This window comes from Pseudophryne corroboree, chromosome 1 (assembly GCF_028390025.1).
Source record: "Pseudophryne corroboree isolate aPseCor3 chromosome 1, aPseCor3.hap2, whole genome shotgun sequence".
Classification (NCBI taxonomy): Eukaryota; Metazoa; Chordata; class Amphibia; order Anura; family Myobatrachidae; genus Pseudophryne; species Pseudophryne corroboree.
Window position 1 is genome coordinate 1,079,490,727 of NC_086444.1, and position 15,742 is coordinate 1,079,506,468.

A 15,742-nucleotide genomic window follows, 5' to 3' on the forward strand; every position below is an offset into this window, starting at 1 on the left:
GCATAGCGATACTATTGCTGGTATACTGGTATCTATGGGGCAGAGCGATACTATTGCTGGTATACTGGTATCTATGGGGCAGAGCGATACTATTGCTGGTATACTGGTATGCGTGGGGCAGAGCGATACTATTGCTGGTATACTGGTATGTGTGGGGCAGAGCGATACTATTGCTGGTATACTGGTATGTGTGGGGCAGAGCGATACTATTGCTGGTATACTGGTATGTGTGGGGCAGAGCGACACTATTGCTGGTATACTGGTATGTGTGGGGCAGAGCGATACTATTGCTGGTATACTGGTATCTATGGGGCAGAGCAATACTATTGCAGGTATACTGGTATCTATGGGGCAGAGCGATACTATTGCTGGTATACTGGTATCTATGGGGCAGAGTGATACTATTGCTGGTATACTGGTATGTGTGGGGCATAGCGATACTATTGCTGGTATACTGGTATCTATGGGGCAGAGCGATACTATTGCTGGTATACTGGTATCTATGGGGCAGAGCGATACTATTGCTGGTATACTGGTATGTGTGGGGCAGAGCGATACTATTGCTGGTATACTGGTATGTGTGGGGCAGAGTGGTACTATTGCTGGTATACTGGTATCTATGGGGCAGAGCGATACTATTGCTGGTATACTGGTATGTGTGGGGCATAGCGATACTATTGCTGGTATACTGGTATCTATGGGGCAGAGCGATACTATTGCTGGTATACTGGTATCTATGGGGCAGAGCGATACTATTGCTGGTATACTGGTATGCGTGGGGCAGAGCGATACTATTGCTGGTATACTGGTATGTGTGGGGCACTGCGATACTATTGCTGTTATACTGGTATGTGTGGGGCATTGCAATACTATTGCTGGTATACTGGTATGTGTGGGGCAGAGTGATACTATTGCTGGTATACTGGTATGTGTGGGGCAGAGCGATACTATTGCTGGTATACTGGTATGTGTGGGGCAGAGCGATACTATTGCTGGTATACTGGTATGTGTGGGGCAGAGTGATACTATTGCTGGTATACTGGTATCTATGGGGCAGAGCGATACTATTGCTGGTATACTGGTATGTGTGAGGCAGAGCGATACTATTACTTGTATACTGGTATGTGTGAGGCAGAGCGATACTATTGCTGGTATACTGGTATCTATGGGGCAGAGTGATAATATTGCTGTTATACTGGTATGTGTGGGGCACTGCGATACTATTGCTGTTATACTGGTATGTGTGGGGCATTGCGATACTATTGCTGGTATACTGGTATGTGTGGGGCAGAGCGATACTATTGCTGGTATACTAGTATCTATGGGGCAGAGTGATACTATTGCTGGTATACTGGTATCTATGGGGCATAGGGACACTATTGCTGGTATACTGGTATCTATGGGGCAGAGGCAGCGATACTATTGCTGGTATACTGGTATGTGTGGGGCATAGCGATACTATTGCTGGTATACTGGTATCTATGGGGCAGAGCGATACTATTGCAGGTATACTGGTATCTATGGGGCAGAGCGATAATATTGCTGGTATACTGGTATCTATGGGGCAGAGTGATACTATTGCTGGTATACTGGTATGTATGGGGCATTGCGATACTATTGCTGGTATACTGGTATGTGTGGGGCATTGCGATACTATTGCTGGTATACTGGCATGTGTGGGGCAGAGCGATACTATTGCTGGTATACTGGTATCTATGGGGCATTGCGATACTATTGCTGGTATACTGGTATGTGTGGGGCATTGCGATACTATTGCTGGTATACTGGCATGTGTGGGGCAGAGCGATACTATTGCTGGTATACTGGTATGTGTGGGGCAGAGCGATACTATTGCTGGTATACTGGTATCTATGGGGCAGAGCGATACTATTGCTGGTATACTGGTATGTATGGGGCAGAGTGATACTATTGCTGGTATACTGGTATGTGTGGGGCAGAGCGATACTATTGCTGGTATACTGGTATCTATGGGGCAGAATGATACTATTGCTGGTATACTGGTATGTATGGGGCAGAGTGATACTATTGCTGGTATACTGGTATGTGTGGGGCAGAGCGATACTATTGCTGGTATACTGGTATGTGTGGGGCAGAGCGATACTATTGCTGGTATACTGGTATGTGTGGGGCAGAGCGATACTATTGCTGGTATACTGGTATGTGTGGGGCAGAGCGATACTATTGTAGGTATACTGGTATCTATGGGGCAGAGCGACACTATTGCTGGTATACTGGTATGTGTGGGGCAGAGCGACACTATTGCTGGTATACTGGTATCTATGGGGCAGAGGCAGCGATACTATTGCTGGTATACTAGTACGTGTGGGGCAGAGCGATACTATTGCTGGTATACTGGTATCTATGGGGCAGAGCGACACTATTGCTGGTATACTGGTATGTGTGGGGCAGAGCGATACTATTGCTGGTATACTGGTATCTATGGGGCAGAGCGACACTATTGCTGGTATACTGGTATGTGTGGGGCAGAACGATACTATTGCAGGTATACTGGTATCTATGGGGCAGAGTGACACTATTGCTGGTATACTGGTATGTGTGGGGCAGAGCGACACTATTGCTGGTATACTGGTATCTATGGGGCAGAGGCAGCGATACTATTGCTGGTATACTAGTACGTGTGGGGCAGAGCGATACTATTGCTGGTATACTGGTATCTATGGGGCAGAGCGACACTATTGCTGGTATACTGGTATGTGTGGGGCAGAGCGATACTATTGCTGGTATACTGGTATCTATGGGGCAGAGCGACACTATTGCTGGTATACTGGTATGTGTGGGGCAGAACGATACTATTGCTGGTATACTGGTATCTCTGGGGCAGAGCGATACTATTGCTGGTATACTGGTATGTGTGGGGAATAGCGATAGTATTGCTGGTATACTGGTATGTGTGGGGCAGAGCGATACTATTGCTGGTATACTGGTATGTGTGGGGAATAGCGATACTATTGCTGGTATACTGGTATGTGTGGGGAATAGCGATAGTATTGCTGGTATACTGGTATGTGTGGGGCAGAGCGATACTATTGCTGGTATACTGGTATCTATGGGGCAGAGTGATACTATTGCTGGTATACTGGTATGTAAAGGGCAGAGCGATACTATTGCTGGTATACTGGTATGTGTGGGGAATAGCGATAGTATTGCTGGTATAGTGGTATGTGTGGGGAATAGCGATAGTATTGCTGGTATACTGGTATGTGTGGGGCAGAGCGATACTATTGCAGATATACTGGTATCTATGGGGCAGAGCGACACTATTGCTGGTATACTGGTATGTGTGGGGCAGAGCGACACTATTGCTGGTATACTGGTATCTATGGGGCAGAGGCAGCGATACTATTGCTGGTATACTGGTATGTGTGGGGCAGAGCGATACTATTGCTGGTATACTGGTATCTATGGGGCAGAGCGACACTATTGCTGGTATACTGGTATGTGTGGGGCAGAACGATACTATTGCTGGTATACTAGTATCTATGGGGCAGAGCGACACTATTGCTGGTATACTGGTATGTGTGGGGAATAGCGATAGTATTGCTGGTATACTGGTATGTGTGGGGCAGAGCGATACTATTGCTGGTATACTGGTATGTGTGGGGAATAGCGATACTATTGCTTGTATACTGGTATGTGTGGGGAATAGCGATAGTATTGCTGGTATACTGGTATGTGTGGGGCAGAGCGATACTATTGCTGGTATACTGGTATGTGTGGGGAATAGCGATAGTATTGCTGGTATACTGGTATGTGTGGGGCAGAGCGATACTATTGCTGGTATACTGGTATGTGTGGGGAATAGCGATAGTATTGCTGGTATACTGGTATGTGTGGGGCAGAGCGATACTATTGCTGGTATACTGGTATGTGTGGGGCAGAGCGATACTATTGCTGGTATACTGGTATCTATGGGGCAGAGTGATACTATTGCTGGTATACTGGTATGTGTGGGGCATAGCGATACTATTGCTGGTATACTGGTATGTGTGGGGCATTGCGATACTATTGCTGGTATACTGGCATGTGTGGGGCAGAGCGATACTATCGCTGTTATACTGGTATCTATGGGGCAGAGCGATACTATTGCTGGTATACTGGTATGTATGGGGCAGAGTGATACTATTGCTGGTATACTGGTATGTGTGGGGCAGAGCGATACTATTGCTGGTATACTGGTATCTATGGGGCAGAGTAATACTATTGCTGGTAAACTGGTATGTATGGGGCAGAGTGATACTATTGCTGGTATACTGGTATGTGTGAGGCAGAACGATACTATTACTGGTATATTGGTATCTATGGGGCAGAGCGATACTATTGCTGGTATACTGGTATGTGTGGGGCAGAGCGATACTATTGCTGGTATACTGGTATCTATGGGGCAGAGCGATACTATTGCTGGTATACTGGTATGTATGGGGCAGAGTGATACTATTGCTGGTATACTGGTATGTGTGGGGCAGAGCGATACTATTGCTGGTATACTGGTATCTATGGGGCAGAGTGATACTATTGCTGGTATACTGGTATGTATGGGGCAGAGTGATACTATTACTGGTATACTGGTATGTGTGAGGCAGAGCGATACTATTACTGGTATATTGGTATCTATGGGGCAGAGCGATACTATTGCTGGTATACTGGTATGTGTGGGGCAGAGCGATACTATTGCTGGTATACTGGTATGTGTGGGGCAGAGCGATACTATTGCAGGTATACTGGTATCTATGGGGCAGAGCGACACTATTGCTGGTATACTGGTATGTGTGGGGCAGAGCGACACTATTGCTGGTATACTGGTATGTGTGGGGCATAGCGATACTATTGCTGGTATACTGGTATGTGTGGGGCATTGCGATACTATTGCTGGTATACTGGCATGTGTGGGGCAGAGCGATACTATCGCTGGTATACTGGTATCTATGGGGCAGAGCGATACTATTGCTGGTATACTGGTATGTATGGGGCAGAGTGATACTATTGCTGGTATACTGGTATGTGTGAGGCAGAGCGATACTATTACTGGTATATTGGTATCTATGGGGCAGAGCGATACTATTGCTGGTATACTGGTATGTGTGGGGCAGAGCGATACTATTGCTGGTATACTGGTATGTGTGGGGCAGAGCGATACTATTGCTGGTATACTGGTATGTGTGGGGCAGAGTGATACTATTGCAGGTATACTGGTATCTATGGGGCAGAGCGACACTATTGCTGGTATACTGGCATGTGTGGGGCAGAGCGATACTATCGCTGGTATACTGGTATGTGTGGGGCATTGCGATACTATTGCTGGTATACTGGCATGTGTGGGGCAGAGCGATACTATCGCTGGTATACTGGTATCTATGGGGCAGAGCGATACTATTGCTGGTATACTGGTATGTATGGGGCAGAGTAATACTATTGCTGGTATACTGGTATGTATGGGGCAGAGTGATACTATTGCTGGTATACTGGTATGTGTGAGGCAGAGCGATACTATTACTGGTATATTGGTATCTATGGGGCAGAGCGATACTATTGCTGGTATACTGGTATGTGTGGGGCAGAGCGATACTATTGCTGGTATACTGGTATGTGTGGGGCAGAGCGATACTATTGCTGGTATACTGGTATCTATGGGGCATTGCGATACTATTGCTGGTATACTGGTATGTGTGGGGCATTGCGATACTATTGCTGGTATACTGGCATGTGTGGGGCAGAGCGATACTATTGCTGGTATACTGGTATGTGTGGGGCAGAGCGATACTATTGCTGGTATACTGGTATCTATGGGGCAGAGCGATACTATTGCTGGTATACTGGTATGTATGGGGCAGAGTGATACTATTGCTGGTATACTGGTATGTGTGGGGCAGAGCGATACTATTGCTGGTATACTGGTATCTATGGGGCAGAATGATACTATTGCTGGTATACTGGTATGTATGGGGCAGAGTGATACTATTGCTGGTATACTGGTATGTGTGGGGCAGAGCGATACTATTGCTGGTATACTGGTATGTGTGGGGCAGAGCGATACTATTGCTGGTATACTGGTATGTGTGGGGCAGAGCGATACTATTGCTGGTATACTGGTATGTGTGGGGCAGAGCGATACTATTGCAGGTATACTGGTATCTATGGGGCAGAGCGACACTATTGCTGGTATACTGGTATGTGTGGGGCAGAGCGACACTATTGTTGGTATACTGGTATCTATGGGGCAGAGGCAGCGATACTATTGCTGGTATACTAGTACGTGTGGGGCAGAGCGATACTATTGCTGGTATACTGGTATCTATGGGGCAGAGCGACACTATTGCTGGTATACTGGTATGTGTGGGGCAGAGCGATACTATTGCTGGTATACTGGTATCTATGGGGCAGAGCGACACTATTGCTGGTATACTGGTATGTGTGGGGCAGAACGATACTATTGCTGGTATACTGGTATCTCTGGGGCAGAGCGATACTATTGCTGGTATACTGGTATGTGTTGGGAATAGCGATAGTATTGCTGGTATACTGGTATGTGTGGGGCAGAGCGATACTATTGCTGGTATACTGGTATGTGTGGGGAATAGCGATACTATTGCTGGTATACTGGTATGTGTGGGGAATAGCGATAGTATTGCTGGTATACTGGTATGTGTGGGGCAGAGCGATACTATTGCTGGTATACTGGTATCTATGGGGCAGAGTGATACTATTGCTGGTATACTGGTATGTAAGGGGCAGAGTGATACTATTGCTGGTATACTGGTATGTGTGGGGAATAGCGATAGTATTGCTGGTATACTGGTATGTGTGGGGAATAGCGATAGTATTGCTGGTATACTGGTATGTGTGGGGCAGAGCGATACTATTGCAGATATACTGGTATCTATGGGGCAGAGCGACACTATTGCTGGTATACTGGTATGTGTGGGGCAGAGCGACACTATTGCTGGTATACTGGTATCTATGGGGCAGAGGCAGCGATACTATTGCTGGTATACTGGTATGTGTGGGGCAGAGCGATACTATTGCTGGTATACTGGTATCTATGGGGCAGAGCGACACTATTGCTGGTATACTGGTATGTGTGGGGCAGAACGATACTATTGCTGGTATACTAGTATCTATGGGGCAGAGCGACACTATTGCTGGTATACTGGTATGTGTGGGGAATAGCGATAGTATTGCTGGTATACTGGTATGTGTGGGGCAGAGCGATACTATTGCTGGTATACTGGTATGTGTGGGGAATAGCGATACTATTGCTTGTATACTGGTATGTGTGGGGAATAGCGATAGTATTGCTGGTATACTGGTATGTGTGGGGCAGAGCGATACTATTGCTGGTATACTGGTATGTGTGGGGAATAGCGATAGTATTGCTGGTATACTGGTATGTGTGGGGCAGAGCGATACTATTGCTGGTATACTGGTATGTGTGGGGAATAGCGATAGTATTGCTGGTATACTGGTATGTGTGGGGCAGAGCGATACTATTGCTGGTATACTGGTATGTGTGGGGCAGAGCGATACTATTGCTGGTATACTGGTATCTATGGGGCAGAGTGATACTATTGCTGGTATACTGGTATGTGTGGGGCATAGCGATACTATTGCTGGTATACTGGTATGTGTGGGGCATTGCGATACTATTGCTGGTATACTGGCATGTGTGGGGCAGAGCGATACTATCGCTGGTATACTGGTATCTATGGGGCAGAGCGATACTATTGCTGGTATACTGGTATGTATGGGGCAGAGTGATACTATTGCTGGTATACTGGTATCTATGGGGCAGAGTGATACTATTGCTGGTATACTGGTATGCATGGGGCAGAGTGATACTATTGCTGGTATACTGGTATGTGTGAGGCAGAACGATACTATTACTGGTATATTGGTATCTATGGGGCAGAGCGATACTATTGCTGGTATACTGGTATGTGTGGGGCAGAGCGATACTATTGCTGGTATACTGGTATCTATGGGGCAGAGCGATACTATTGCTGGTATACTGGTATGTATGGGGCAGAGTGATACTATTGCTGGTATACTGGTATGTGTGGGGCAGAGCGATACTATTGCTGGTATACTGGTATCTATGGGGCAGAATGATACTATTGCTGGTATACTGGTATGTATGGGGCAGAGTGATACTATTACTGGTATACTGGTATGTGTGAGGCAGAGCGATACTATTACTGGTATATTGGTATCTATGGGGCAGAGCGATACTATTGCTGGTATACTGGTATGTGTGGGGCAGAGCGATACTATTGCTGGTATACTGGTATGTGTGGGGCAGAGCGATACTATTGCAGGTATACTGGTATCTATGGGGCAGAGCGACACTATTGCTGGTATACTGGTATGTGTGGGGCAGAGCGACACTATTGCTGGTATACTGGTATGTGTGGGGCATAGCGATACTATTGCTGGTATACTGGTATGTGTGGGGCATTGCGATACTATTGCTGGTATACTGGCATGTGTGGGGCAGAGCGATACTATCGCTGGTATACTGGTATCTATGGGGCAGAGCGATACTATTGCTGGTATACTGGTATGTATGGGGCAGAGTGATACTATTGCTGGTATACTGGTATGTGTGAGGCAGAGCGATACTATTACTGGTATATTGGTATCTATGGGGCAGAGCGATACTATTGCTGGTATACTGGTATGTGTGGGGCAGAGCGATACTATTGCTGGTATACTGGTATGTGTGGGGCAGAGCGATACTATTGCTGGTATACTGGTATGTGTGGGGCAGAGCGATACTATTGCAGGTATACTGGTATCTATGGGGCAGAGCGACACTATTGCTGGTATACTGGCATGTGTGGGGCAGAGCGATACTATCGCTGGTATACTGGTATCTATGGGGCAGAGTGATACTATTGCTGGTATACTGGTATCTATGGGGCAGAGTGATACTATTGCTGGTATACTGGTATGTATGGGGCAGAGTGATACTATTGCTGGTATACTGGTATGTGTGAGGCAGAGCGATACTATTACTGGTATATTGGTATCTATGGGGCAGAGCGATACTATTGCTGGTATACTGGTATGTGTGGGGCAGAGCGATACTATTGCTGGTATACTGGTATCTATGGGGCAGAGCGATACTATTGCTGGTATACTGGTATGTGTGGGGCAGAGCGATACTATTGCTGGTATACTGGTATCTATAGGGCAGAGTGATACTATTGCTGGTATACTGGTATGTATGGGGCAGAGTGATACTATTGCTGGTATACTGGTATGTGTGAGGCAGAGCGATACTATTACTGGTATATTGGTATCTATGGGGCAGAGCGATACTATTGCTGGTATACTGGTATGTGTGGGGCAGAGCGATACTATTGCTGGTATACTGGTATGTGTGGGGCAGAGCGATACTATTGCTGGTATACTGGTATGTGTGGGGCAGAGCGATACTATTGCAGGTATACTGGTATCTATGGGGCAGAGCGACACTATTGCTGGTATACTGGTATGTGTGGGGCAGAGCGACACTATTGCTGGTATACTGGTATGTGTGGGGCATAGCGATACTATTGCTGGTATACTGGTATGTGTGGGGCATTGCGATACTATTGCTGGTATACTGGCATGTGTGGGGCAGAGCGATACTATTGCTGGTATACTGGTATCTATGGGGCAGAGCGATACTATTGCTGGTATACTGGTATGTATGGGGCAGAGTGATACTATTGCTGGTATACTGGTATGTGTGAGGCAGAGCGATACTATTACTGGTATATTGGTATCTATGGGGCAGAGCGATACTATTGCTGGTATACTGGTATGTGTGGGGAATAGCGATAGTATTGCTGGTATACTGGTATGTGTGGGGCAGAGCGATACTATTGCTGGTATACTGGTATGTGTGGGGCAGAGCGATACTATTGCTGGTATACTGGTATGTGTGGGGCAGAGCGATACTATTGCAGGTATACTGGTATCTATGGGGCAAAGCGACACTATTGCTGGTATACTGGCATGTGTGGGGCAGAGCGATACTATCGCTGGTATAATGGTATCTATGGGGCAGAGTGATACTATTGCTGGTATACTGGTATGTGTGGGGCATAGCGATACTATTGCTGCTATACTGGTATGTGTGGGGCATTGCGATACTATTGCTGGTATACTGGCATGTGTGGGGCAGAGCGATACTATCGCTGGTATACTGGTGTCTATGGGGCAGAGCGATACTATTGCTGGTATACTGGTATGTATGGGGCAGAGTGATACTATTGCTGGTATACTGGTATGTGTGGGGCAGAGCGATACTATTGCTGGTATACTGGTATCTATGGGGCAGAGTGATACTATTGCTGGTATACTGGTATGTATGGGGCAGAGTGATACTATTGCTGGTATACTGGTATGTATGGGGCAGAGTGATACTATTGCTGGTATACTGGTATGTGTGAGGCAGAACGATACTATTACTGGTATATTGGTATCTATGGGGCAGAGCGATACTATTGCTGGTATACTGGTATGTGTGGGGCAGAGCGATACTATTGCAGGTATACTGGTATGTATGGGGCAGAGCGACACTATTGCTGGTATACTGGTATGTGTGGGGCAGAGCGACACTATTGCTGGTATACTGCTATCTATGGGGCAGAGCGACACTATTGCTGGTATACTGGTATGTGTGGGGCAGAACGATACTATTGCTGGTATACTGGTATCTATGGGGCAGAGCGATACTATTGCTGGTATACTGGTGTGTGTGGGGAATAGCGATACTATTGCTGGTATACTGGTATGTGTGGGGAATAGCGATAGTATTGCTGGTATACTGGTATGTGTGGGGAATAGCGATACTATTGCTGGTATATTGGTATCTATGGGGCAGAGCGATACTATTGCTGGTATACTGGTATGTGTGGGGAATAGCGATAGTATTGCTGGTATACTGGTATGTGTGGGGCAGAGCGATACTATTGCTGGTATACTGGTATGTGTGGGGAATAGCGATAGCATTGCTGGTATACTGGTATGTGTGGGATGTCACTACAAAGAAAGTGCAGGGTTCTTAGCGATCAGTCTCACTCTGTGCAAGTTATATAAGAAAAGAAAACATTTGGGTGGAGTACATTTACGGAATTGGTCACATACTAGACTTACTGCATATGAGAGAAAGCATAGGGGTGACTGAATGGCATCAGCTATGACATGCAGTTCTGTAAACAATGGCTGCAAAATAGGCACAAATGACTGCAAAAAACAGTGTACACTAACATAGCGCATCTCCACTCATTAGTGATTAATCATCTTAAGTGTATATTTACATCTATCCTATACCCGCATAATAGCAGGTCCTTACTTAGCGTTGCCTATGTGTGGACACACAAATACCTTCCCTCACCCCGCCTCTCTGGCTATAAGGCTTTCTGTGTCCACTATGCAATTGTGCATTCGCGTGAGTTTAGTTTTTGGGCATGCGCAGTGTACAAATTTGCCATCATGCAGGAATGACCCACATCTTAATATTTGTTTGCCTTTTGCGATATACAGTACACAGTTCCTGTATTTATTAACCTGTTATTTATATGGCGCCACAAGGGTCCCGTAGCGCTGTACACGTACTCTGTGACATTTAACCATCTCCCACATGCAGTCACGCAGAGATGTAACACAAAATCCACCGGGTAACTGCATGGAGTGTCATGGCATACAGCTCCGCTGTGAAATACAAGCTCCATCATAAACTTTTATACCCAGCTGAAAAACCTACATGTTTCTCTGTATCTGCTCCTTGTCTGTTCTGTGCAGAGCTCCCTCTAGTGTCCACAGCTGCACTTGCGGTTTGCCATCTTCTGTCTGTGCTATATTCTTTTTGGCCTCTGTCCACGGCTACAAACAAACCAAAATAACATTAAGGTTGTGTTGGTTTTTCAATTCCAGCATTTCAGCAACCACTTCAAAATGTTTATTAATAGTGTTTTGCAAACCATGTAATTAATATCATAATTGCAAAGACGAACGAGTCAAACAGGTCGTAAGGCAAAATATTGTAAGAAAGCTGATGAAATACAGCACACCACTGGCATAGCCATGTTTATCCATATTATCATAATGTTTACCAAAAAGATTAGCTTTGTTCCATGACCATTAATAGCTCATTTACTACTATTCACTTGTTTCTAAACAGTCATTCATCACCAGTGAGACAGGTTTGCTGACATGTCCACACAGAAATTACAAAGGAGTGTAATAATAAGATTTTACTTACCGGTAAATCTATTTCTCATAGTCCGTAGAGGATGCTGGGGACTCCATAAGGACCATGGGGAATAGACGGGTTCCGCAGGAGATAGGGCACTTTAAGAACGCTTTGGATTCTGGGTATGCACTGGCTCCTCCCTCCATGTCCCTCCTCCAGACCTCAGCTAGAGAAACTGTGCCCAGAGGAGATAAACAGTACGAGGAAAGGATTTTTGTAAATCTAAGGGCAAGATTCATACCAGCCACACCAATCACACCGTATAACTTGTGATAAACTACCCAGTTAACAGTATGAACAATAACATAGCCTCGGTTCAAACCCGATCAACTATAACATAACCCTTATGTAAGCAATAACTATATACAAGTCTTGCAGAAGAAGTCCGCACTTGGGACGGGCGCCCAGCATCCTCTACGGACTACGAGAAATAGATTTACCGGTAAGTAAAATCTTATTTTCTCTAACGTCCTAGAGGATGCTGGGGACTCCGTAAGGACCATGAGGATTATACCAAAGCTCCCAAACGGGCGGGAGAGTGCGGATGACTCTGCAGCACCGATTGAGCAAACAGGAGGTCCTCCTCAGCCAGGGTATCAAACTTATAGAACTTTGCAAAGGTGTTTGACCCCAACCAAGTAGCAGCTCGGCCCAGTTGTAGTGCCGAGACCCACCCGGGCAGCCGCCCAAGAGGAGCCCACCTTCCTAGTGGAATGGGCCTTAACCGATTTAGGCAATGGCAAACCTGCCGAAGAATGCGCCTGCTGAATCGTGTTACAGATCCAGTGAGCAATAGTCTGCTTTGAAGCAGGAGCGCCAACCTTGTTGGCCGCATATAGAACAAACAAAGCTTCGGTCTTCCTGATCCTAGATGTTCTGGTCACATAAATCTTCAAAGCCCGGACCACATCCAGGGACTCGGAATCCTCCAAGTCCCGTGTAGCCACAGGCACGACAATAGGTTGGTTCATTTGAAAAGATGAGACCACCTTGGGCAGAAATTGAGGACGAGTCCTCAACTCTGCCCTATCCACGTGAAAAATCAGGTATGGGCTTTTATATGATAAAGCCGCCAATTCCGAAACCCGCCTTGAAGAAGCTAAGGCCAACAACATGACCACTTTCCAAGTGAGGTATTTCAACTCCACTGTTTTGAGTGGTTCAAACCAAGGTGACTTGAGGAAACTTAATACCACGTTTAGGTCCCAAGGCGCCACCGGAGGTACAAAGGGAGGCTGAATATGCAGCATGCCCTTCACAAAAGTCTGTACTTCAGGAAGAGAAGCCAATTCTCTTTGAAAGAAAATGGATAAGGCCGAAATTTGAACCTTTATGGACCCTAATTTTAGGCCCAAATTCACTCCCGTTTGAAGGAAGTGAAGCAGACGGCCCAACTGGAACTCCTCCGTAGGAGCAGCTCTGGCCTCACACCAAGAAACATATTTTCGCCATATACGGTGATAATGCTTCGACGTCACGTCTTTCCTAGCCTTGATCAGGGTAGGAATGACCTCCTCCGGAATCCCTTTTTCCGCTAGGATCCGGCATTCAACCGCCATGCCGTCAAACGCAGCCGCGGTAAGTCTTGGAACAGACAGGGCCCCTGCTGCAGCAGGTCCTGCCTTAGAGGAAGAGGCCACGGATCTTCTGTGAGCAACTCTTGCAGCTCCGGATACCAAGTCCTCCGTGGCCAATCTGGAACAATGAGGACTGTTCTGACCCTGCTTATTTTTATTATTCTCAACACCTTGGGTATGAGAGGAAGAGGAGGAAACACATAGACCGATCTGAACACCCAAGGTGTCACCAGAGCGTCTACCGCTACCGCCTGAGGGTCCCTTGACCTGGCGCAATATCGCTTTAGCTTTTTGTTGGGACGGGACGCCATCATGTCTATTTGAGGCAGCCCCCACCGACCCGTGATCTGTGCGAAGACTTATTGATGAAGTCCCCACTCTCCCGGATGCAGGTCGTGCCTGCTGAGGAAATCCGCCTCCCAGTTGTCCACCCCCGGGATGAACACTGCTGATAGTGCGTTTACATGGCCTTCCGCCCAGCGTAGAATCCTGGTCGCTTCTGCCATGGCCACTCTGCTTCGCGTTCCGCCTTGGCGGTTTACATGAGCCACTGCCGTGACATTGTCTGACTGAATCAGAACCGGTTTTTCCCGTAGCAATTCCTCCGCTTGACGCAGGGCGTTGTATATGGCCCTCAACTCCAGGACGTTGATGTGGAGACAAGTCTCTAGATTTGACCAGAGACCTTGGAAATTTCTTCCCAGTGTGACTGCTCCCCAGCCTCGGAGGCTTGCGTCCGTGGTCACCAGGACCCAGTCCTGAATGCCGAATCTGCGACCCTCTAGTAGGTGAGCACTGTGCAGCCACCACAGGAGAGATACCCTGGTCCTGAGAGACAGGGTGATCCTTTGATGCATTTGTAAATGGGACCCTGACCACTTGTCCAAGAGGTCCCATTGAAAAGTCCTCGCATGGAACCTGCCGAAGGGGATGGCCTCGTATGAAGCTACCATCTTCCCCAGAACCCGTGTGCAATGATGCACTGAAACCTTTTTTGGCTTTAATAGGTTCCTGACCAGGGCTATGAGCTCCTGAACCTTTTCGATCGGAAGAAAAACCTTTTTCTGGTCTGTGTCCAGAATCAGGCCCAAAAAGGTCAGACGTGTTGTAGGGACTAGCTGGGACTTCAGTATATTGAGAATCCAGCCGTGTAACTGCAACGTCTTCATGGACAGAGACACGCTGTCCAGCAACTTCTCCCGAGATCTCGCCTTTATGAGGAGATCGTCCAAGTATGGGATAATTGTGACACCCTGCCTGCGCAGGAGCACCATCATTTCTGCCATTACCTTGGTGAAAATTCTCGGGGCCGTGGAAAGCCCAAACGGCAACGTCTGAAATTGGTAGTGACAGTCCTGCACTGCAAATCTCAGGAACGCCTGGTGAGGGGGGAATATCGGAACATGAAGGTAAGCATCCTTTATGTCCAGGGACACCATCCAATCCCCCCCCTCCAGGCTGGCGATGACCGCCCTGAGTGATTCCATTTTGAACTTGAACCTCTTCAAGTACAGGTTCAGGGATTTTTGATTTAAAATGGGTCTGACCGAACCGTCTGGTTTCGGGACCACAAACAGGGTTGAGTAATATCCCTCTCCTTGCTGGAGATGAGGAACTGTGATAATCACCTGTTGAATATACAATTTTTGGATTGCTGCCAACACTAGCTCCCTCTCTGATGGGGAAGCCGGCAGAGCCGATTTGAAAAACCGGCGAGGAGGCAAGTCTTCGAATTCCAGCCTGTATCCCTGAGAAACAATCTCTATTGCCCAGGGATCCACCTGCGAGCGAACCCAGACGTGGCTGAAAAACCGAAGACGAGCCCCCACTAGATCTGCCTCCCCCTGGGAAGCCCCAGCGTCATGCGGTGGACTTTGCAGATGCA

The 15,742-nt window shown here is 47.0% G+C and overlaps 1 protein-coding gene across 6 annotated transcripts in view; it reads right to left on the reverse strand.

The window, feature by feature from the left end:
• The window catches only part of LIMCH1 (LIM and calponin homology domains 1), a 484,664-nt gene that overhangs the window by 38,491 nt on the left and 430,431 nt on the right, over nt 1-15,742 (reverse strand). For all 6 annotated transcript variants that reach the window (XM_063921014.1, XM_063921011.1, XM_063921012.1 and 3 more), the window contains one exon: nt 11,792-11,910. In XM_063921014.1, coding sequence (XP_063777084.1) covers nt 11,792-11,910 — 119 coding nt within the window. The remainder of the gene's footprint in view (nt 1-11,791; nt 11,911-15,742) is intronic.